This window comes from Excalfactoria chinensis, chromosome 6 (assembly GCF_039878825.1).
Source record: "Excalfactoria chinensis isolate bCotChi1 chromosome 6, bCotChi1.hap2, whole genome shotgun sequence".
NCBI classification, from domain to species: Eukaryota; Metazoa; Chordata; class Aves; order Galliformes; family Phasianidae; genus Excalfactoria; species Excalfactoria chinensis.
This window is the reverse complement of record NC_092830.1, coordinates 34,772,277-34,797,586: the sequence shown is the minus strand read 5'-3', so window position 1 is coordinate 34,797,586 and position 25,310 is coordinate 34,772,277. Positions and strand designations below refer to the sequence as shown.

Sequence of the window (25,310 nt, the reverse complement as noted above, 5' to 3'; positions counted from 1 at the left end):
TCTCTCTTAAAATGAGTACGGAATAAAGCTTAAGGGGAAATAAAAATAAACAGGCTTGAGTGTATCTTGACATTAATAAAGCTTAAGAAAGGATTAGGTTAAGCTTGGGAAACACACTTGGTTCCATTCAGCAGCTCGTTAGGGCTTCCCTTCGGTGCATGCTGGGGCTGCAGCAGCCCTGTTTGGGTGTGGGGCACAACCTGAAACTCGGCTCTCTTCATTTGCACTGCACATGCAAAGCATTAGGTGCATCACAACAGAAAGCAGGTGATGGAACTGTTCAAGGTCCCATGAAGAGCAGCAGATCTTCAGCTCTTTGAAGCCAGGACAAATCGAACAGAACTGCTCAATGTTTCATTGGGCTGTAGCTGCTTTGAATTGCAAGCAGGGAAAAAAAGGGTAAAAATTAAAAAGGAAAACGTTAAATACATCTTGGAGTCCTCAGAGCTGGAGGAGAAAAGTTCTTACAACAGTGAGGGAAGGCAGCGCTGCAGTGAGCAGGTCAGCCCCATGCTGAGCACCCAGGGATGGAGCAGGAGTAGGTGAAAACTTGCTGCTAAAATAGCAGCCCTAATCCCAGTACTAACAGCCCTGATCCCAGCGGGCACCACGATTAGGGGCTTAGAGGGACAGCTGGCACCTCCCTCACTCCCGTCATCAGCGCTTTGGGTGGGATTATGAGGGCAGGAGGTGGATCTGTCACCGTGCTGCTGCTGCTGCAAGGACACGGGTGGGCCCATGGTGATGAAGGACACTGAGGATGGGAGGCAGCTCAGGAGGCAGCTCCTCACTGCTCAGATTATCTGCTGACTTTCTGTCTGGGGATTTACCACTGGGTGCTCAGCAATAAGAGGCAGGAACCAAGATTAAGACAGCCAGAGGTCCTCCTGGCTGCAGGGCATGAAGGACAGGCTCTTTCCATCCTCTAAACATTCCTACCTGTGTGCAGAGACCACTCCCACGTGCAGTTGTCCATCTCCCACAGCATCCCTCGGTGCATCCTTGCCCTTCCAGTGGATGAAATCCAGGGTCACCATCCTGGAGGTGTTCTCATAGCAAAGACCTTCCCTCGATAACCAACCTAAATCTTCCCTCTTCCCTTCCTATATGTTAAGACAAGTGCAGAACTTGGGCTCTTTCATTCTTGGAACATCCCAGCACTCACACAGCCCTGTACCCACTGTGGCCACACAGTCATAGCAGGTTTGTAACAGGCACTAACAGAAGCCATCCATCTCCAGCTGCATTTCTGTGCTCCGCTAAGGTCACTCATCGGCACGGAACCTGACAAATACGACGCTATAAATTAGAGGATTAAATAAGATTTTATTGTCACATTTAACTGCTTCGTCAGAGATGTACATTTTGCAGGTTTCTGTGCGGAATAAAAACAAAACCAGAGTTGCCATCTTGGCCGTTCTCACCTCCTCGAGACGCGTGTGTTGCCGACGGCTGAGCTGCAGGCGCTCACTGACAGCAGCGATGCACCTGGAACCGGTTCTGTTCAACGGCCCGCAACACCCAACGACAAAACGCAACAGCTTAAGGCTAACGAGAATCACGTATAGAATAGTTGCAACAGACCACGAGATGCCGACCGCTGGAAGCACTCGATAGAAGAGTGGCAGTTTTCACATCTCGTCCTGCTTCATTCAGTACAGGTAAAGAGAGGCTGATGGGCAGAGCTGATCCCACGTGCACGACAAGTGCTGAAGTTTCAGTCTTTAGCGGATCTGATCCATTCCCACCTTTAACGCGACCGCTTTGTTCTGCCGGGTATAAACCACAAGTGGTTACTACTCACATCTCAAAGCAATAAAAGCTTACGATGCCTTCATCGTAAATTGTGTGTTTTCTCACTTACAGATCAGGGATTCAATCCAATAACGCAAACAGTTTTAGTGGCATAATTTCACATATTTTGGGCGACGTTAGTATACAAGCAGTAATTAAATAAGTGCATCCAAACATGAAATTCTCTAAATACTCCACGCTTCATTTATCCCAAACGATGATTTTCTGATGAGCTGCGATTCAAATTAAAATCATCACTAACACATTTCACCCGGAGGAAAAGAGGTAATAAACCCAAGGGACTCTCCAAACAATCTCCTCCCACCCCGTCCCCTGTTTGTGACATAAAATAACTCCTATAGAAGCGTGAATCCGATATTCAGATGCAAACGAAACGCAAGAAGCAGTCTCTGCTGTTTGCAATTTGCAGGCTCTCTCAAGTCCGATCCTGATGGAACTGACCCCTTCCGTCGGTCGTTGGCTCCTGTATGTGCACTTTGTATTTGTACTAAAACAACAAACGAGATGATAAATGAGGCCAGTGTGGCATACAGTCATTGTAAACCCAGCAAAACCAGAAGAGGAATATTTCTGACATTCATTGGGATGATTTATCAGCCACCCTCCCCCTCCCCCAACACCCTTTACAGAAAAGAAGGCAACTGACACGGTAAGTGATAGACACATTCTGCTAGTAAAAATTGAGACAAACCCCTTCTCTGTTATAAGAGCACGCCCATAGAAGGTAGACTACATCTGTTCCAATCAGGCTTCTCAGAATCATCGACATCTCTTTGCTTGCAAAGGCCAATTTGGCTTATCACAGAAAGCTACTTTGAAGGCGGCCGAGACGTTTGTTTTTCCCTTTCAGAACTGAAAATTCAAGGCATGATAGTGCAAGAGGTAAGTTTTGATTGGAGAACGTTACTTGGAGACTAACTGTGCTTACTTACTACAACCCAATTCGTTGTCTTAAAGAAAATACGGCAACAAAAGCTACAGGATTTCTATCAGTTTCATTCTGCCTAAATTTACCAGTACATCCATGAACCTCCTCAGTATTAGTACGACTTGATTATCCTAATGATTCCATTACAAAACTTGCAAAATGTATCACGAGGTGAATAAACCATCTAGTGCAAGTCTTCTACACTGCGTGCACAGCAACCCTGTGTAGTTCATCTCCTCCAGGCTTCATCCCCAAAGTCTCTCTGTAACAACGATGAAAAACAGCGTCATATCCTTTTTTTGGTTTCCCCCCCCCCATCAAATCTGAGAAGTTTGAGTGTTCCTGGAGTCGCCATCGGGATGTGCTGAAGGCCGTGAATCCCTCGTCTGTGAGTATTCACTGTCAGATGACTCTGTAGGTTCAAGCAAGTTTTCGTAATCACTGTCTTCTGATTCATCAACATTGTCACCAACAGCTCTTTGGGAAGATGGCATGGATGCTCCATTACCAGAATATTTCAATCCTGTGTTTGTTGAAACGTAACCAGAAGATCCCACTGCTTGAGGTCGAGGCATAAAAACACTGCTTTCCAGGAGGCCGTGACCGACAGTACTTTCTTGACTGGTAGCACTGAAATCCGAATACGGAGGAGGAGGATCGGAGACGTCCGAATCTTCAAGCGTGCAGCCTTCCACTGCAAATCCAGTGTAGGACATTCGTGGAACAAACATAGGTTCCAAGTTATCTGCTGGCATTTGCCTACTTAAAATTGCTTGCTGCAATCCTAGAAGAAACAAAGCGAAGATGGTGTACTTAATGCTTTTGTAAAGTACGATGCGATGCCACCAAGCTACAGCCACATCCACCCAACCCTTACCCATGCTCACGTGAAGTCCCCTACAAACACAGCTGCACGAAGTTTCCATGACTGGATGCTTTTCCTTCTGTTTTCTGCCCTCTCACATCAACAAAGCATCTATGCTAAGGCTCACTGTGTCTGTGACTCTTCAGTTGATGTGCCTTTCATACTCAAAACAAGGCCAAAAGCCACAGATATGCCTTGCCTCTAAGGACGTCCCAGCCTCAGCGTTTCATAGTGAACAGAGAGTAACATGAGCAGTACTTGCATTCCAGCCTAGATGATGGAATTTAATCAGCACATGCTTATTAAGATTACAGATGGCACTATGCTACTAATAGCCACCGGCATAACGGAGTATCAGAACTTCAAAGCAATGCTAACAAACGAAGTGATTAGGTAAACAATTTATGGAGGACACACATAGGAGCTGCACAAAGTGCACAATAAGGGACAGCTGCATCCTTCTGCAGCAAAGAAACTGAGGTTTGCTGCTGATGGAACAGGCATTACATGTGTGTTGTGTTTAACGATACAACTGGAATGCTGCATCTAATTTTAGATGCTCCAGAGTGAGAAACATGGAACAATGGGAGAAACCCTACAAAACAGCAGGATTTTCCCCGGTCTGGATATCACAGCCTAGGAGGATGGAAGGAAACTGCTTAAGCCTTCTAACATACATAGGAGGGTATTATGGAATGTTAACTAGAAGGCAGCTTAAGTTGATAGTATTGTACATCAGAAACTCCTGTGAAGTAACACTTAAGTGCTGGGATAGACTTGAGTTTGGGTTCTCACTGGTTATCAACCACCTGTCAGAACTGACACTTGTGTGCTTAAGGCTGTCTTGGTGCTGGACTAAGTGCTATCAGCTCTACTGAAAAATGCAAAAATCAAAGCTGAATAGTTCCTGTCATCAAACCAGTGAACTTCCCTCCTCTTACCTAAATAAAAGGGCACATTTCCCTCAAGTGTCTGAGAAAGGAGCTACATAACAGAACTGCAGTTTCAGTCTGCAATGAGATCTATGGTGGGGGACTTCCTGGCATCTGGGAAGTGCACAGCCCACACCCCAGAACACCAACAAAATGATGTCAGTGATCTGTCACAAAGCCTCAGCTGACTTTTATGCTCCAGCGTTAAAGCCATAACCCATTACCCAAACATTCTCAAGGAAAGAAGGCTTTCATACAATACCATCACAGGAATCTGAATCAGATGCTCCCTTGTCTTCCAGCCCAGAGACTGATTAGCTGGAGCAACTCACTCACTAAAACCAAGGAAATTCTCCCAGTATTGAGAGACAGGGAGAACAGAAGGCCAGCTTCACTATTTAGCTACTTGCATCTAAAAATATTAAGAGATACCAGCTGCGTGTTTTCTTGTTTCAGCTCCCTCTGGCATCGATTCTCAGTCCAGCACTTCCATCTCACTGGTAGTATCTGGAGACTAACACTGACTGCTCTTCCTCCTCCGCCCCTAGCTGCTGCCATATGGGCTGAGATCAGCTCCAGCCTCACTAAAGAACCAGCTCTGCCTCTCGCTGGCATGTGAAGCAGCAGATCCCTGGCTGTTTCATCAGCAGCCAAGCAGGAAGCAACAGTGACTCATGCTGCTTATGCCCTGCAGATAGGCTGTGACCGGTGCTGGCTCTTCACCTCACCTGTGACATTCAGGGAAGGAGGAACCTCAGAGAAGGCTGAAGTTTGATCTAAAATACTAATATGGTAACAGTACCTCACTGCCTGGAGAAAAAAAAGCATCCCATCAGAGCAACACAGTGGCCTGTTGCACAGCTGGGGTTATCACACAGCACAAGCCATCTTTCAGCCTCAGCCACAGATATGCAACCAATAAAAAACACGCTGTAGCTAAAAATACAAAATTTGATTATTCCAAGACATGGGAAGATAGAGGAAGTGCTTGCTAAAATATATAGGTTGCCTCTAAGTTTAGCTTCAAATATTACTTCCCACCTGCCTATTCTCTGCCTCTACCTTCTATTTCAAAAGGAATTTCTCCAGTGCTTAGATGGGTTTTTTCTACTCCTGGTTTTACTCTTTTGTCCTTTCCTACAAGTGATCTTTTCCCTGTGTTACTTCCAGAATCGACTTTCCTACTCTTCCCCTACAGTTCCACCTGTCTCCTTTATTTCCAGCACACCAACACTGGCTGACTCCTACTATAACACTTGCAGGTGCCATCCATCCCAGTGTGGAATGTCTTGATGAGCTATCAGGAATGCAACTCGAAACAATCCCATAGAACATCCTGCCTTTACAGTACCTGTTCCGAAACAATGGAATTAGAAGGTACTTACTTATTTTTTGTTCTTTTTCATTTTTCCTTTGTGCAATTTGCCTTTTTAACTTGTTCACGTCAGCTTGAAAAGATTCAACCACGCGTTCACTTTTTTCTACATCTATACAGACTGCCTAGGAGAAAAACATCAGATATGCTCAGACTTTGCAACAAATACAGAAGAGATTCCCAGAGCAACATTAATAAAGCTAACACCACAAAAGCAGTCATTAAAAGCACAAAGCTAAGGGCACGACTTGGCTATTTCAGAGCATTTAACTCAACCTAAAGCATTTTCTTCACTGGCTGTAGTGGATTCACAGCTGCTGCATGGCAGTGAAAGCGACTCCAGATCATTCCTCAGTACAAGGAAGATGGCCATAATAAGAACCAAAGATAGTTTCTCCTACTTGGTGAAAGAGACCTCTTTTTTCCAGTTTGAACCCAAAGAGTCCTCAGTTCCCTTAATGCACTGCTGTTAGCACCATAACGATATTATAGCAGCATGATTACAAAACCTAGCATGAAGGAGCATGCTTTTCATAGCAGGCCAAATTTAAACCAGAGTGTGAAACAGCTGTGTCAACAAACAACTGCCCTGAGCTCATCTCCCAGCTGATAACTCTTAAATAAGCAAAGCCCAGCAGTTTACAGCAAAGTTTCCCCATACTGGTTAAGAAACGACTGGGAAATTGTAGGTAGCTCTTCATTTATGATCAGTTCTGCATATCATGGGTCTCCTTTTTAATCCAAACATGTTATAGTGGATTTCGCTTACATCTTCAGACAATAAATACTGCTCATGATCAGTAAACACAGCCAGTTTTAAAGAGCACACAACTCTAAGAGCAAAGATCAATCTTGAACAGTAAGTCATCAGCAATTTACTGCTGCTTCTTCACAGGGTCACAACCAGTGATCTTAAGACCAACTGCAATTGAAGAACATGAGCTCTGCTTTCAGAGCTGTATCTGGTTCTTAAAGATCACGGCATAAAAAAGCCACCACACACAAAACTAATTGGTGAATAATGCAAACATGGGCACCTCAGCTGCTTTAGCAGGAAACTAGCAAGGTTCTCTGTGAAACACTGACTTAAAAGGTCAAAGTTCCTCAAGTTAGCCAACACCCAAGTTATTTCTCAGTTCTGTAATGACGTACAGCAGCAGGATGGGCATGGTAAAATACAACCAAGCCATACTTTAAACAGGTAGAAGGACCACTCCCTGATGATATCACAGGGCAGATGTGAAGGGAAAGCCTGGATTACATGGAGTCACAATTAACCGTGACTCCACCACAATGTGGTATACTTGCTATCAAGGCAGTGCAGCTAAAATCTGTGAGTTGACAAGTTTGCATCTAGCAGGTTTGATACACGAGGTGCTTTCAGATGCTCTTCCACATTCAGAGCTGGACGTGCTCGAGCTCTACACAAAACACTCACAAGTTTTAACTAGCAGATGGAGCTCTGCGCTGCATGCTACAAACCAAGAGCCAGGAATCGTTTTTAAACTCACACAGGCAAATCCCCACAGCCATCAGGAAAGCTTTTCTACAAGATGCACTCTTAAAAATAGCTATAATCTCCCAGAAATGACTGAGCAATAAGTCACATTTACTTCCAAAAGACAAAGCATTGATGACATATATATATATATATATGATATAAATCATTTTGCAGAGGTCGCTGACATGTTCCACTCTTGAAGTCAAAACATTTTTGCGCAGTTTATGGGCTCTAAATAACTCCTGCTTTAATTAAAGGATGAAGAAAAGATGCCACACACACACACTGACCAACAGTAAGTAAAGGAAGTTACCTGCACTTTTTCCTGAAGTGCATTATAAACCTGATAGATAGCCCTGATGTCCTTCATCACTCCATCTTTGTCAAAAAAATCAGTACTGCAAAAAGAAGCAGAGATCATCAGTCAAAGAAGACAACACAAGTTCCTACCTCGCGCTCTCTCTGAGTTGCTGTTAAGCAATCAGTTGCTGTGGTTCTAAAACGTATTTCCTTTTACACTGGTAAAAAAACAGTGCTATGATCTAAAGAACCAAAATTTGAACAGTAAAACATTTGATATCAAGGCTCCTTCCAGAAAAATAAAGTTCCATCTTTATTCAGATCAAGCACACGCAGGAAACTCTAAGCCTGTATAATTTCATTGTCAATAGTCTTAAGAGCTATTTTGCATTAAGAGTGTTTAAATAAAACTACTAAAAGCAGCGATAACAAAAACCCCAAACGCTCCAAATCAATGTTCTGGTTTTAAAGCGAGCATGAAGAGAGAACGGCTTGAGAAAAAAAAATAACTAACAAAATAATCCTCCAGCCAGAAGGCCCACAGCACTGACTGCCCATAGCAAGTCTGCTTTTCCACTTAGCACATTGAGTTACAACTGTTCCTGTCAAACTCTTCATTCTAAGCAGAAAAAGCACAGTAGGAACCAACTGCTCATTCTCCTCCAGAACTGGGATTTTTTTGCAGCTCCAAGGCATATCATCCTCACTATTTTGGGGAAGGTACAGAAGGCAGAGCTTGGTATCACCTTACCCGTATTCCTTAATGACTTTGGCATAATTCTGAGAAGTATTTGGCACTGAAGAAACTTTGTATTCCTGTTGACTAGTGTTGCCTAGATTAGGAATAGCAAGGGACACCCTTTGATTATACCTGCAGAGAAAGTTCAGAAACAGTTCTTAATTACTGTTTGAGACATTATTTACAGTAGGCTTGACACCATTCCATCTCTTTGAAGATCACAACTCGTCTCATTTCCAAGTTTCTGTGTTACGTTTATCATAAAAACTGCTAAATATTAGAAGCTGTGTTTAAATGCTCGATCAAAAATCTCCTGGAGTCAGATGTACCTCTGTAGCTCTTACAGCCATTGTGCCAGACATGAGGGTGAACCTGCATTCATGTCTCTTACAAGGAATATGGTACCAACATCCCGTTTCCCTTCAGATACATTGTTTTTATCGCTTGAATATTTAAAAGCTAAGAAGAGCCCTCCCTCACCCCAAGACTAACTCATCAATTACTTGCATAGCATGGTGGTGGGTGAAAACCCATCATCACTAACAACCCTACACTGAGGTAATACTTCATAAACAGAAAACCCGCTGTGTAACTATGCCAACTTCTTTATATTGTAAACTATTCTGAATAGCAATAAGAAACAGAACAAAAACCAAGGACTGGTTCACATGTAGAGACTGCTTACCTTCGGTTTGGTCTAAAAAGCACATACTCTAAAGCATGTGTTGAGTTATTTGCAGTGGAAATGAAGCTGAAGAGAAGGAAGACGAGGTCAGGCACTCCAAGAATGTGGGTCAGCTGTTTATGGATGATGTGCTCTCTGTACGACATCTGCTGCTGAGTGTTTCTCCTAAACCTGTACCACCCAATAACGTTCTGTAATCAAATGCATCAGAAAAAAAAGCATTAATTGAGAGATACGGATGTGTCGACTGATCGTAAGGCTGCCTGAACTCTGATATGTTAATTAGCCAGCTCTTACAACAGCTTTCTTACAGCCAAACCTGACTGAACTAGAGGTTTGCACACAACTATTAACTGCTCAGCGTGCTACAAACACTCACATGCCCTCAGGGGCATTTAGGAGCCCACTTTCATTAGTTTCTATTTCAGTTGTTCACTTTTAACAACAAATCTTGGAGCAACTTTTGATTATCAGACCGGGGCAGTTTTCAGATGCAGCAGATGGATTCATTTTTATTTCAGCCTAAACATTTCAACTGCCTATTCACTTGGATTGATTTGCAAGACACGTTTCCAGTGCTATGCAAACATATGTACAAATGCTTTGCCTGCTCGTGAGATGTATGGGACTAATCTGCTGTACACGGTGATAAAGTTGTGTATTTAATTGCGATAAGGCTCATATGCACAGCAGATATTATAACCCAATGATTATTTTGAACACAACGTATTAAAATTATTTAGTGTAAATGGGCAATTAAATTAAGACAATAATGACAAAGGATGCATCATTAACAATCCCAAGATGAGGCACGATCACACAGTGACACATTAAGACTGTGTACATTTATTGGAATAGAACAGAATTGATGTATTTAACATTATGACACTCACTGTCATAATTAAGCACCTTTTTTAACTTCCTACAGTAAAATCTGTACAATTAGACAGTCTGATGTAGCAAGTCATGCTTATTTTGTTAGCAGCATAGAACATAAGAATGTCTTAGTTCCAGGACAGCACTGCTTCTTTTCTATTTTGACACTACAACAATTAATGTAATCAAATCTAGAGCACTTTAATCACATCTATGTGTCTGAATACATAAGATACACACACGAAGAACGTATGTGCTAAGTGTAAATGCATAAATACACACAGAAGAGTTTATTCTGACAGCATTAGCTGGAAGATAACAAAAACCAATACAGTGATTTAGTTGCAATCATCGCACAGATTTAGGACTTGCTTCCCTAAAGATCCCTCCTCAGCAAAACTGTCTGTAAGCAGAAGCTTGCAGTTCAGGTTGGCAAGATGATCAGAAAATAAAGACTGCAGTTTCAAGATGATAACTTCACCCTTGCTCAGAAGCAGAGCAGATCCCAGAAGCCCAACACGTCAGCCTCCACCCTTAGTTCTGTGATCAGAGGGATGCAGTCTGCAGCTCTACAAGCAGCTGGGATTACACTGGTTTGCTGCTGGTTTGTATAGCAGAAAACAAGCCTTATATCTGTCACTCCCACCCTGAGCAATTCTACTGCTAACCAGATGTTGTGAGCCTGACTCCTTTACGAACTAACAATGTACACATGACAGAAAGCTACAAGAGCAATCATGCAACTACTTCCTGACAGGATCCCTAGCTTAAAACTGGTAGTGCAACAATTGCCTTTACAAGGCTATAGCATGGATTTCTTCTTTAAACCTTCTAAAATGAACTTTTTTACAGATTTTCAGACCAGAGATGTTTTTGGTTGGGTTCAGCAACGGAGCACACAATGGTGATGTTATACATTCAGCTCAGAAATACCAGCCCTTCATTTCTGATGATGTGCTCTTATGTCTAGCGCAGGAGGAAAAGAAGGCAACTTACTTTTCTTCGATCCTTAAGAATCCTGTCCAAACTTTCCTCGTTAACCTTGCCGGCATAGTCATAAAAGCTTGAACCAACAAAGGAAAAGAGAAATGTAAGCACTTAGTTCACACAAACACGTTATACATAAAGTAGTTTATAGTCAACAAATAGATGGTGTTCAATACATTAGAAATTAACCTCTACAATTTTACCTTGTCACAACAGGTCAGTACTCACACCACCTACTCAAGTCATCCAACTTGGGTGCTACTCAGCATACAAAACCAGAAGCCTGGGGTGACTACATAGCTGATAACTGGTGACATAATATGCCTGAAATTAGTAGTTCCTGAATGCTTTCATTGCACATGTTAGTTTGATGGCTGGTATTTCACTGGCAGTCTCTACAACAGAGGGAACTTACAGGAACAGACAGTGGGACTGCATTTTGACCAGCATTCTGCAAATCCCTGCTTTGCTAATGGGAGGCCTACCTGCCAGAGAGGTAAGAGGAGCACAGCCAACTGACATGCAGCTACAAATCACTTTCCTGAGCTCCAGTCCTGCAATTAAGCTCATGTGAATAGACCCCGAAGCCAAAACAGTTACAACTGAGGTCAGCAAGAATCTCAAGAAGCACCGTGGCCTTTCCACATGGCTCTGCTTACAGAACAGAGGCCCAAATCCTAGCAAGCTGTTACTCAGAGGACACGACATATTTAAGAATTTATAAAGCTATCCACACAGATAGGGTTATAAATTCAAATGGATCACACTTCATAACAGAAGCAAAAACATTTGCAAATAGATTCCTCCTTGACTTACCTACCAAGTCCTTAGTCTCTTTCAAGAGCTGATATCACTAACACCTAAAGCAGTGCAGGAAAACACTCTGTTTTAGAGGTCTATGATCTCAACTCTTGTTGTGCGGGGAAAAAAAAACAAAACAAAACAGAAAATCCTGAGCTCAGTACTTGGCTGGTAAATAAGGGTGGAAATCAGATTTGGTTTAATATGCAAGTTGTTTTGAATATTAAAGTTACAATTACTAATTCGAGATACAATATCTGCATAATCTTCTCAATTTATTCTCACAGCCCTTGTATATTCTTATAAAGATTGAATATCCAATTCTTTCTTCACAACTTGTAGTCCTCCCACGGGATGAATAACTTCAAGAACACCCTAATCTGAAAACTGCATAGATGAAAGTATCAGGTCTTTTAAAACCTTTACTTCTTATTCAGATCCCACTCCTTGCTAAACGCACTGGAGCCAATCCTGTGACATTCATCAGCAAACCAGCTTACAAGGATACAGAGCAGATGAGCCACAAGCCTCCTTTAGCCTGGCTGCATTTAAATCAAAAGGATAAGGCAGAATGCCCCTATATCAGCAGCTGCTGCAGCTAAAGGAACGGAACAACCAGCATCTTGCTCTGCTACTGATAAAGGTTACCTGAACTTTGTGTGATTCCCCTGTGCTCTGAAGTTAATACATTCATCCTTGCTCACGTGCAGAAATCGTACAGCAAAATGCAGACTTCCTCCCCCTTTTTTCATCACCTCAGATACTAACAACACATTTCCTGACTGGGGAGAGATGGTAAACGTGATCAGCTTTGATATGTGCTGCACGAAGCACCAAAGGGAATCAGGAAGGGCCCACCAGACACTGGGACATTATCTCAGTGTGTGGAGTCTCCAGCATATAAATCACTAGGATAAGAGCACCCTTCTGTAATTATCAGAGAACACATGACAGACTGCAGCTCTTCTCTCTAATGTAACTAGTGTCAGTCACAGTAACCAAGGTACTACATCTTCCTAATTGGCTGGAAATCTCTAAATAAAGACAAGAAGAAATTAATTGGGAATTCCTTCCGAAAAAGATTTCTAGGGAGCAATTTAGAAGCCATCATGATTAACAAATGAAGCCTATACAGAAAAGCTACGTGTAATAGATTAAAGCTGCTAAAGGGAACATCAAACCTATATTTAACTCTGAAGTGCAGAAGATCAGAAGGCAAAAAGAACCAGCAAGCTGAAAGCTTTGCAGCAATTAGTTGGTGCACATCAGTACAACTAACTACAGAACTTGTTAACCCAGCAGGTATGTAAGGTACTGCGACCCAGCAGGCCTAAGCAGAGTTAGTCTAAGACTATGATAAATTAAATTGGTTTTGACATTCACCTTAGTTATCAGTGATATGACTTAATTTGACTTGCATCCCTCTCCACTGCATAGGTGGCAATTTGAAGAGGCAGAGAAAGAAGCCTGTAACTGGTTACCTCAGCACTCCTTCTAAACTAAGACTTTATATTAAGGAAGAAGGTACTAAAACTGAACACATACTCCCACTGCCATGGTATGTGCAATTTACATGGATTTCTGTACCAGCACCAGGTGAGGAAACAACACAAACGTTGTGAGGTACAGCTGAAGTACTGCTACATTTCACTGAGCTATTTTGTTTTATATTTCACAGCTGACACCAGAAGAAAACAAAAGAAGCTTACCTAAAGAGTTTTGAACAAGGCTCATGGTTGTGGATTTCTGCAATGAAAAGAGAGACTTATGTCCAGCTGCTCAAGATAAAGAGGCATTATAGTGGCTATCTTGCATAACCTTTCCACATCATGTCTACTGAGCAAATAAAATGTCTGTATCTGACCACACAACGTCCTTTCGTGTCTCTACAAGTCTTGATGACACAGCATCACACCCAGAAAAGCAGTTTCTCTTCCTGATCTTCCATTTCATAGATGAAAATCAATACACAAGACATGCATAGTTCTGATAAATACAGATATACTCTAGTCTCAGATATATATGCTATTTTACAGTTGTGACCTCTTCACAAAGGCATTTATGATTATTTCCTCTTTAAAAACCTTTTCACGTTTCACTTGCATTGATATTCACTGCTGTTTTAATAAACACTGTTGAAGAAAAGGGACAGGAGAGAAAAAAACTACTGAAACTTCAGACAAGGGATTATTTAACCTGGCAAGACAACTAGAATCCATTATGAGAAAAAGCGTTAAACTGCACTCTATAATGATGAGCTGCACTTTCATTTTACACACCAGAATTATAAATTCTTAGTATGTCATCCCAACTTTTTTGTTACTAACAGATGCTAAGATGCTCATTTAAGCAAAGGCTGTAGCATGTAAGTAGTCACAGAGACCAAAGAAAGCAAAAATCCAGACCATTCAGTTTCCTCAAATACCCAGCATGACTTCCTTTTTGTGGCATTTAGTACTCCTGCCCAGTTCTCCTCTACTCAGCTCCTCAGACACAGTCTGTCACTCATCTATATTATTATGCTTTGATCACATAACTTTTACCTGGAACCGTATTTGCTCAGACTGAGCAGCATTTATATGGCAACACTATTTCACATCCTGTATCTGAATGCTGCTGGAGCATTCATCAACAACTCTGTTTAGAGCCTTCCTTCCTGCGTGACTCACAGCCTATTCTGACAGTCATGATGCCAACCTCAGCAGAATCACAGACAGACCACAGTTCCCAACAACAGACTACACATGTTGGCATCACAGCACAGTTAGCCACCATCACAAGGTCCCAAACATCAGTAGCACACGCTGCCTGAGAAGCATCACTTTCACCAGCAAGTAGAGTTTGTTGTGCTGCTGTTTGACTTTGAAACGACTCCAAACACAGAAAGCCATGTCAACCCCACGTTTTCATTCTGGCAAGTTCTCTTTGAGAACTATAAGATAACCACTGATTTCATTTCAACTCCTAAACTCTCAGGCACTTGGTTTATAAAATCAGACTAGAGTGCAGCTGGTCAAGTGACATTGTTGCACTGCCATCAGTAACAACTAGATAGCACTGAACAGCCACCTTGAGCTCTGCCTGAACAAACAGACAGCAGCTGCTTCTCTTGGTACAATACTCTGATAATAGTTTGTACACACAGAAGATGATCTCTCTCTTCACTGTTTGTAATTTATCTCAAGGATTAGTACAGGTCACACAGTCAATTTATCACCTATTTCTCCAAACCAGGAATCTACTTAACTTTCTAGATCCACACCTACACAACCACCCCTACTTCAAGGTTGCAAGTATCTTCAGACAGACTATAATATAGCACCTACTTCCAGAGACCATTCGTTCTGAAAACATCACTTGTGAGATCACTGGAGGATGTCTGTGTAATAGCTAAGCTTTATAAAGAACCCGGTAATCCATTCCATAAAGTCAAGGATGTACACATTTGGGTTCCTATCGTGTTAAAATAAATCTAAGTCATATATGTATGTATACAAAAAAGACATTTGCTCTTAGGGACACCTTGAGTTCTGTAAATTGCAGAGCTGTAAAGGACTTCAACCAACAGATATCCTGCTACCAACATTTCAGCTTTCAGAACAATAAATCAGCGGTACATATTAGCTCTTCTTGCCATTGAAATAAACCACTTGGCAAATACTCCTTGACAAATAACGTCACAACAGCTCACAGTATTTCCACCTACCAGCCACTGATCCAAACCCTCTACTGTACGTTTACCCCGCTTCAGTATCTGTAAAGCAAACAACACATTTGTTCTATTTTGAGCACGTCCCTGCTTATAGGCAACCATGCAAACGGGAAACTCTCCACAGCACAACCTCCTCTTTGCAAGAAGAGGTGCATAAAAAGCACCGTACCTCACAAATGGCTTTTCCTTTCCCCGCATCTCAATCATGAGAGCAAATAAAGTAGTCGGTGGTTTAATACTGACTTTAAAACACTGGTCACCAATGTGAAATGATAATTCTTACTGAATTCTTCTATTGAGAAATGAAAAACCCAACAGTGCTTCTCTCAGGATTTCCCAAAGCTGTTACTTACCAATTACCTGTAGAAATTCTGTGTTGCTGATCTGGGAGTCACTGATGCTAAAGGTCTCTTCTTGTCTTACCTCTCCTAGCAGAAACCCTTCCTGCAATTTCAAGGGAAACAAACAAACAAAAAGACTTAAAAATAGGAAAAAAAAAAAACCCACAACATGCAAAAATAATTGTAAATTTCTTAGTATTAAATGGAAGGCTTAATACAAGGTTATCGTTTGACATAAGCACGTGTGCTGTTGTAGGTATAGTCTTATATTGACTAGGGTTGATATCCTAACTCATAACACTGTAGCAATGAGCCACCCCCGTAACAACATGGGCATTTCATGACCAAAAACACTCACTGTAACGAAGTTGAATTGTAATTGAATGCCTCCCTGGAAGCACTCAAGGCCTGGCTGGACGAGGCTTTGAGCAGCCTGGTCTGGAGAGAGGTGTCTCTCCCTGTAGAATCACAGAATGGCCTGAGTTCCAAAGGCCCACAATGCTCATCCATTCCAACCCCCTGCTGTGTGCAGGGTCACCAACCAGCAGCCCAGGCTGCCCAGAGCCACATCCAGCCTGGCCTTGAATGCCTGCAGGGATGGGGCATCCACAGCCTCCTTGGGCAACCTGTTCCAGTGCGTCACCACGTTCTATGTGAGAAGCTTCCTCCTCGTATCCAACCTAAACCTCCCCTGTCTCAGTTTAAAACCGCTCCCTCTTGTCCCATCGCTCTCTACCAGCCCCGGACCCCAGCCGGACCCCAACCCCCCCCAGCCGGCCTGCAGCGGCCTCTCAATACGCCCCGCTGGCGAAGGGCCGCTCCTCAGAGCCCAGCGGGGGCCGCTGCCGTCGGCCGTTCCCCCTGCGGGCTCAAAGCCGTCACGCCTCAAAGAAGCGGCCCAGGGCACCTACGTGGTCGGCGCTGCTGTTGGCGCTGAAGTAGCAAACGGAACTGAACGTGTAGCCCGAGATGGAAGCCGCCATGATGGAGACCGCCGCCGCCGCCGCCGCTCCCACAAGGCAGCGCGCGCTCGACGCCCTCCCGCTTCCGGCGGAGCGCGGGGGCTGCTGGGAGATGTAGTCCGACCGCCCGCAGGCTGGACGGGGAACCTTGGCGACCTTCGAGGTGATGCAATGTGTCCGCCGGAGCGTCTGTAAGCAACACAGCCACAACTACGGGTGGTCACTCCATCTGTTGGCTTCAAGAAACGCTTCGGGACGATGACAAATCATGAGCCAGAAGAACGAAACGGGCTCTCATTGAGAAGCCCGGCTGTATAGAGCGCCGGTCCTCCGCACCGCTAGGGCGGCGCCATCACCCCGCGCCCTGCGCCAGCCGCGCTCTGTGGGGGCGCCGCGCTTCCGGGCGGACATGGCGGCCGGCGGGGAGGAGCCCTTCGCCCCCTCAGCGCTGGGCACCAGGCCGCAGTGAGTGCTGGGCTGAGGGCACGGCAGGTACCGGGAGCGCCTGGCCTTCTCGAAGCCGTTTGGTTTCGGCTGTGAAGTGGGCTCAGTCTCTTCCTTTCTCCCCTTTCTCCCCCTTGCTGTAGCTGGGATGCGGCGTATGAGAGAGAGCTGCGAGCTTTTCAGGAGACGGGAGACGCTGGGGAAATCTGGTAATGAAACCAACTCTGCCTGAAATCTGGTAATGAAACCAATTCCGGACTGACCGTACCTGCTGTTTGTTTCTAAAGGGGACCGGCTTTGCAATGTCAATTGCTAAGCTGTGCTTACACAGCTGTCCTGGCAGACATTGAGCTGGTAGGTACGGTCTGTTGTACTCAGAAGTTCTCGTTTTATCACTGAGTTCAGGTGTCAGTAGGTAAGTTGCCCGTGCTGTCTTCTCGCACAACATACAGAGGGCTTTGCCTTCCGAAGGTGGTGTGTCAGTTACAGTGCTTGAACGGAGCTTATAAGCAGGACTGACTTTATACTTAGTCTGATAGGACGATGGGGAACAGCTGGAAGCTGAACGAGGATTAGATCAGAAATTAGTAAGAAATCATTCACTCGATGGACACTGAAGCCTGGCACTGCCCCCAGAGCTGCAAGTACTGCATCCCTGCAGGTGCCCATGTCTGTGGATGGGCCCTGGGCACCCAGCCCACAGCAGGGAATGGCAGCTAGGTGACCTTTAAGGTCTCTTCCAAGCCAAACCGTTCTGTTATTTGATTCATATATACTTAAAGCAGACATGGAATATGAGCTGAGTCAGTTGTTAGGCAAGTGCTTCAATAAGAGAGGCTCTGCAGAAGCTGGGGAGCAAAGAAATGCGTTTGTTGTGCTGCTTGTGTCTTTGCTAGCTTGATTACCTGAGCCCTTGTTCCTAACAGGTTTGGAGAAGAAAGCATGGTTCGCATAATCAGGTGGTTGGAGAAACAGAAGGTGCCCCTTGACAGCTCTGTGCTTGACATTGGAACTGGGAATGGGGTTTTACTGATTGAATTGGTTAGTATACTGCAAAGTTTCTGCTTTTCTAACAGAATCGGTGCTCAGAACTCAGTTCTCCTTGTCCATCCTCAGTTCTGACTATCCTGCTTAATTTTGATGCAGAAAATGATCACAACCAAGTAGGCCATGTAAACGCTTTGAATACTTGTTAGTGCTTTAAGAAGCATCCATTTCTACACCAGGGTGGAAACCCCTTACCAGACAGGTTCTGAAGTGTTACGATAATGTTACCGAGTGATGCAAGGTGATTTGCAGCCACAGTAATCCTTTCATCATGGTTTTGACTGCATCCTTTGCTATAATATTACTGCAGAATTGGTAAAGAAGGAAGCTTAGTTGCTGTAGTAGCTCCTATTTCCAACGTTCTCAGTTGGTTCCATTAGTTACAACAGAAACTGAATGGAAGTCGAGGTCGGGTTTGTAACGCATGTTTGGCACTGGAGTGAATGATCCCTTCCTGTCCATATGAAGTCAAGCCATACAGGTTTAGCAGCATTTAATGTTGTTTATCCTTAAACTTTCCTTCTCTGCCCCAGTGACTATAGGAGTGAATGGAAACTCCCTGAAGTGACTCAAGCTCTTCGTTTCCAAACAGAGGAGCTGTTGTGGAAACTACGCTTCCACCCCCAGGCCTTCAGCACAGGCATCTCAGGAAGCTTGGTTTGCTCTTGGAGCTCTGGGGAGGAACGTGGGCAGAAGCCTAAGCAATATGCTGTTCTTCATCAAATGCAAACAACACGGTCTTTGTGTTTAGCTGAAATTAGTCCTCAATGAAGAACAGCTGGCTAGCACTGCACTCACATGGACTGAGGGGCTGCTAGAAGGAGGAAGGACTTTTAAGAAACGTGGTTCTCTTTGCTGTTGAGGTATTGGCCTTCGGAAGGAGTAGACAGGTAGCAGGTTGCTTAATGCCTTGCTATTCAGAAAACAACAACCTCTACCCCCCCTGCCATTCTGTCTGCAGCTGGCTGTAAGGCCGTCGCTCTTCATAGCTTTTCCTGCTAGGTTTGGAGCCAGCCAGGTGGGCTGACCCACAACAGCCAGATCTGCTCCTACCTGGGAATGCAAATGTGTTACCACCCTGCTCCCAGGTACCCAGCTCCAGCTGATGAGAGGCGTGTGAGCCCATCTGCTATGCAAAAGGGTTGCTAGGCTCTTGTTGTCTGAGCTGGATGAACTGGGTTATTGTCATCTAGTTCAAAGTCAGCAGAAAGCGTCTATGTGCTCTTTTATGTGGTTCGCAACCTGCCTGATAATCAGTGATACAAGGACCTCAGTGCATGCAAATAGTTGCATTGAGATAGACGTTAGCATGAAAAAAGCAGAAAAATGGAAGTTTTACACTGTTTTTTCTGTATTAATAAAATATATTACTTATATTGGCTCGGTCTCATGTGTGTTAAAGAAGCATCTGGCATTGGCATGTTCTCATCACAGAACATTCCTGGTTTGGAGGTGCTTCTGGTACAGATAAGAGCTTATTTCCCTCCAGAGTTTTTGACAGTCCTCCTCAGTTTCCCACTTGTTGGCACCAACCAGCTTTCAGTCAGCAGTTCTTCTGATGAGATAGCAGGCAGATACGGGGTTACTGCAGTCTGTTCCCTTGGCTGTTTGGCTCTGGTGGTGATAACAAATAAAAATGAGAATAAAAGCAGAAATAAAGGTTCCGGATTGCGTTTCTTTGTTGTTGTTTCCTTTTTTTTTCCTCCTGATTAAAAGGGGGGAGGGTGAGTTATAGAGCATAGGAATAGACATCTGCTAGCACAGATTAAGATTCTCTGCTTCTATCTAGGCAAGAAATGGCTTCACTAACCTCACTGGGATTGATTACTCACCTTCTGCAATACAACTTTCAGAAAAAGTAAGGGAGAAAGAAGGGATGTCTAACATTAAATTACTGGTAAGTGTTGAGAGGATCTTTGTAAAGGAAATTGAAAGCAACTGACCCCAAGGTTTAGTGACCTACTTGATATTCAGGTGCATTCACTGTAATATATTAATGATGTATTTTGAAATTCATTTGTGTTTTATACCTTGTACGAGAACTCTAACCAAATAAATCTGTGTTTCCAGGAAGATCGGTGGTTTATCTCGTTGTCTGTAGCAGTCAAAAGCTGTCCATGCTTCTCGCAGGGAACAGAAGAGCAGGAAGCCACTTGACAAGCTCTGTATTTAAGCTGATATAGTCTGAATGTTAGCTTTAAGACAAGACTGAATCCTTATGGGAAGGAATCCCTGCCGGTAGCTGTGCAGCAGGGAGTTTGGGAGGCAAGTAGGGGTGACCAGTTGACCTCCAGAGATCCCTTCCAGCCACAGCCATTCTGTCACAGTGTTCCTCTGCTGTGCTTTTCCCTGCCAGCTCTTTATCCCTTTGATGTCTCTATTCTTGTATCTCAACTGCGATCTCTTTTTAGCAGGCACTGTCTTGTCTTCTGTATTTGTACAGGACCTAGCACACGGCATCTAGGAAACCAGTACAAATAATGACTTCAAGAATGAACTCCCAGATGTGTTAGCTTGAGCCTTAGATGAATGGTTATATATGTGGGCTTTATAGCAGGTAGATTATTATGTCATAGGTAGAGAGCAAAGAAGCTGATGTGGCATTGTAACTTCGCCTTACCCTTTCCTATTGCCAAGTTTGAGGCTTTTGGTATTAAAGCACTGGTTTGCATTAAAGTTTCAGGAGCTCCTGAGCAGAAGATTGTTTTCACAGTTGTAGACTTCTGGTTTAGGTAGAAGACTTCCTGGTTCCATCAGCTGAGCTGTCGGGATTTCAGATCTGTATTGACAAGGGGACTTTTGATGCTGTGAGCCTGAATCCTGACAATGCAGTCGGAAAGAGGAAGCAGTATGTGAGATCTCTCTGCAGTGCATTGAAGCCAGAGGGCTTTTTCCTCATAACATCTTGCAACTGGACCAAGGAGGAGCTGCTGAATGAGTTCAGAGAAGGTGAGCAGCTGAACCATTTGCCAACCTATCATTGAGTTAAGGGTGCAGTGGGTAGATTTTCGTGTCTGTGTTAACGTGTTTTCTCAGGTCAGGATAAGACAAAGGTAGTAAAAAGATGAATAAACTCCTCTTTGGCCTCTGGGGAACTCAAATCACTGGCAAGTCATCAACTTTTCTGATATTAATTTGTGTGATTCAGCCATCTGAGATTTTTATTACCCATGGAATGATTTCAGCTGCATAAAGCAGTAGTGCAGTGTAACAATACAGTCCTGTGGAATTAACAAAGTAACAGGCAAGTTTTCTGGACGAATAAAGAATGGTTTGGAAAAGGTTTGTCCAAGAGGAGAATAAAATGACTTGGTTGTAATAAAAACATTTTAATTTCTCTCTGGCAGGATTCGAAATCATGGAGGAGCTGCCAACACCCAAGTTTTGCTTTGGAGGAAGAATTGGAAACAGCGTAACAGCGTTGGTTTTCCGAAGGAAAAAAAGGGAGAGCGTCCATCTTGGATGAATTAGATTAGCTGAGAAAAGTCTGAACTTTAAAGTAAGCCTGACAGCAAAGCTCAGACACGTGTGTAAATAAATGTTATTTGAGTACACAGTTAAATGCTATGTATGGAACTCTACGGGGCTATAAAACATTGCCCTAGAAACATAACAGCTTTGCATAACTCGCCTGTAAAGTTTGTCCTTGCTACAACCTCACGTCTTTCAGGGAAGCTGCAAGTTTGAGAGAGACAAATAAGTCATTTTAAGCATTGGCTGAGATAGCTGAGTGATGTTTGCATTAGGAATATAAAGATTATCTGGTGTTTAATTTCTGGATTGGTAATCAGTGACCAATAGAAGCAGAGGTGTTCTGCAATGCAAATCTCATTTCTCTGTTGCGGTGTAATTGGAAACAAGCTGTTGAGATGGAGGTGTTGGACCTTTTATTTTTGCCATAGGTAAACGTGAACGTAACTGTTAAGGAGGAGAATGAATATAAAAGCTGAAAGTCTTGCAAAAAAAAAGACCAGACAGTGCTGTAAGTTCAGAAGTTCTGGGTCTAAGTGTAGTTCTGCCTCCACTGAAATAACTTGACTCTTGCCCCACAGAGGCCGACCATTGAGTGCTTTTACATATCTCACCTGTGGGAATGTGGGTTTGCTTCATAACTGACCTCCACTGATCCCATCATTATAGAAAGGTGTGACATTATAATCTCACTAGCATGTGACATATGCCTCTTCCATTACTAATTTGCTATATAATGATGTCCTAAGAGCCAACAAAAGACCGTATGCCTTCCATTGAATTTCTCAGGATAGATTTTAGTTGCGTAAGGAAGAGGAGCTCACCTATAAATTCACACTCTGTGAGATCAATGGGATTTAGGGCAGGTTTGAGGCCCAGTTCCTGAGCCTGTCAGCTTCTCACAAAGACTGAGCCTGCAGGTAGGTGGTGCTATGGGAAGGAAGGACGGGGAACAGACAAAACAGAGTGGCACCAAGTGAAAGAGTTTTGAGTTAGGAGCAGTGAGGCTTTGCTTGCGGTTTGGAGAGCTTTGCGGTGGTTCATAAAGGTGGATATCAGCATGGATACACAGTTGTGTGACTTTTGGTGTCAGCTGCAAAGCTAAACTACAGGAGAGTAAAAACAGCATTTGAAACGCGCTCTGCTCCTGTTGTGTTTCTCTCTGGAGATTTTTCTTGTGATTTCTCTGTCATATACGAGATTTGTGGGTAGTAAAATGAACACCATCCCTGGATCTCAAGCAGCTTTTTCTGTAGCCCCGAGTTTAGGTTGGATGGCGCTGCAGGGCCAGCATACCTTTATGGAGCTGTGAATAGCTGTGTGTGAAAGGTAGGCAGGACAGAGAGGGATTGTGTTCCTTTGTTGATCTACAGCATGCCAAAGGCTGCCATTCCCTGAGTGCTGCTGGGCTTTGCACCTGGCTTCATGAGCCAGATTCCAAGCTCAATGAGATGCCTGGATAGACTGGAAAGGAAAGGGCGGTGTCAACCACTGTCCTCCAGAAGGATCCACTGCTTTGAAATGAAGTCTCTGCCATTCTCCTTAAGCATTTCAACCTCAAGACGAGGGCAGAGATCTCATCTTCTAAGCTGGGGGTTTGCAGTATGTGCGGCTCTAGTGATTTTTATGGGTTGTAGTGGGGAAGTGACCTGTCAGGATGAAATACCTGAAAGAGGAGACCAAGTGAAATTAATGAAAGAAGTATTGATCGAAGAAGGCCTGTCTTTACAGGTGGAATGGAACTGAGTTAAAGCATAAGGGTAAATAGCTTCTCAAGACAAAAAGCCTTTGTGCTTTCAGCATCACAGCACTTTCTCGAAGTAAAAACTACTCCTATAATCGTGTCACTATAAGTGAAGAAGTGGGAAATGCCAGACGTGGAAGCTGTAACACAAATGAATGAGCACAGAAGATTCAGAAGAAAGAATAATGTTGCCTTGCTCCTTGACTTCCTTCTTGGTGACCAAGCTGCTATTTATATGGAAGTATTTTCATGTAATGGTCATTGCTCCCTAAGGAGCAAAGAGTCAACAGCACTGCAGTCTGTATTCCCGTCTTTTACTGCATGGACCCATTAAGCATTTTAATGTATGGGATCATCAGCTGTGAAATACATGTTGGGGCTATCGGTGGAGAAGGGATGAACCGTTACAGCCTGGAGATGGAGGAGGGAAAGGAACGCTGGTTTTATTTGATACAGGGGGAAAGCCAAGCCGTGGCTTCATTTCCATTTGTTAGGTAACAGTATAGCTTGAAATGAGCTGATTTCTAGGTTAATGGAAAGTAAACAGACCGCTTGCTTTAGCCATATACATTCTGGATAACAGCAAGTGCGTACACTTGTGCTGGAAAGCAGGGCTAACAGACACTGCTTCAGTGCAGCCTATTGAATGGCTGGGTGCGCATGGACAGCATCGCAGGCCCAGCAGAGATGGGACCAATCTACACTTGCTTTTTGTAGCTGACGTAGGGTACCAGCTCTCCTTGTTAAGGTACGCTGAGATAGAATGCATCGGTTGTGTTACAGAGACGTGGAAAATAGATCCCTGCATTGAGGACGCTGCATGCAGCCAGCCAGTGTCTGACAGCACGGAGGGACGAGAGGTGAGCAATGCTGTGCTTGGACTGAGCTGTGGAAGCAGACAGAAAGCAGCCTCGGCTCTTGGAGCCCAGCCCTGTGCTGCAAGGGCTGCCACGGGGATGGATTCAATTATCCTGCAAGCTTGATTGCTAAACGTTCAGCTGGGAAACCGTACCAACTCTATTCAGACTTGATTCCCAAAGTTGTGCAAAAGGAGCTTTGCAAATGTTTTATTTTCATTGTTACTGAATATACTTGATCATTAAAGCACATCGTTTAAGTGGGATGGAGGAGCTTGTAGTAGAAGGGCTTGGATCGGAAGGGACCTCAAAGATCATTCGGTTATTAACTCGAGCAAAGCTGCCAGCCGATAAACCAACCTCGGGACCGGGCTGCCCAGGGTACGCCAAGGGACGCAGCTCCCTGGGCAGCCGGAGAGGAGGCTGCAGGCGGCGGGGGCCGGGTCTCTTCCGCCGTGTGCCGGCAGGAGGCGCTCTCTGCCGCCCGATGGAGCCGCCGGCCCCGAGCACGCGTCCCGAGCGCCCCGCGCGGTGCCCGTGCCCGCGGGGAGCGTGGTGGCGGCGCTCCCCCGCCGTGCTCCTCTCCGGGCGCTCCGCGGGCGGCGGCGGGGAAGCGGAGCCCGGGCACGGGGCGCGGCGGGGCCGTTCCGGGGGCGGCCGCGGGGCAGAGCCGAGGGGCGGCGGGCGCGGAGCTCCGCAGGTGCGGGCCGGGCCTCGCCTCCGTGCCGGCCCCGCTCAGGAAGTGACAAGCGCATTTCCTCCCTCCTCCTCCTCCTCTCCTCCTCCTCCGCCCTCCCCGCCCGCAGCACGGCGGCGGCGGCAGGAGGGAGGGAGCGCGGCTCGGAGCGGTGCCCACAGCCGGCCCCGGCCGGGCCGCGCCGCCGCGCCGCCACCACGGTAAGAGCCGGGGCTGCGCCGCGCTGTCAGC

General features: G+C 44.6%; 3 protein-coding genes across 4 annotated transcripts in view; 2 read left to right on the top strand and 1 right to left on the bottom strand.

Annotated features, from left to right (window-relative positions):
• Nucleotides 1-1,304: 1,304 nt before the first annotated feature.
• On the bottom strand, nt 1,305-16,976 carry ABRAXAS2 (abraxas 2, BRISC complex subunit). Its single transcript, XM_072339783.1, has 9 exons — nt 16,769-16,976; nt 15,870-15,960; nt 13,514-13,550; nt 11,013-11,079; nt 9,141-9,331; nt 8,468-8,587; nt 7,730-7,814; nt 5,926-6,040; nt 1,305-3,527 (listed from the first exon to the last, which is right to left on the bottom strand). Exons 1-9 carry the CDS (start codon nt 16,838-16,840, stop codon nt 3,061-3,063), a joined length of 1,245 nt encoding a protein of 414 aa, XP_072195884.1. The 5' UTR covers nt 16,841-16,976; the 3' UTR covers nt 1,305-3,060.
• Nucleotides 16,977-17,169: 193 nt separating this feature from the next.
• Nucleotides 17,170-22,913, top strand: EEF1AKMT2 (EEF1A lysine methyltransferase 2). Its single transcript, XM_072339784.1, is given in 7 exon segments — nt 17,170-17,284; nt 17,407-17,472; nt 18,190-18,304; nt 20,100-20,207; nt 21,043-21,259; nt 21,658-21,746; nt 21,748-22,913. Coding segments are annotated over 7 exon segments (690 nt in total). The 5' UTR covers nt 17,170-17,228; the 3' UTR covers nt 21,787-22,913.
• A 2,224-nt stretch (nt 22,914-25,137) lies between these two features.
• The window catches only part of FAM53B (family with sequence similarity 53 member B), a 33,909-nt gene continuing 33,736 nt past the window's right edge, over nt 25,138-25,310 (top strand). Inside the window, exon 1 of one of the 2 annotated variants that reach the window (XM_072340445.1) lies at nt 25,138-25,279. The gene's annotated coding sequence lies outside the window, so the exon portion shown is untranslated. The remainder of the gene's footprint in view (nt 25,280-25,310) is intronic. The other variant, XM_072340442.1, reaches the window with a different exon arrangement.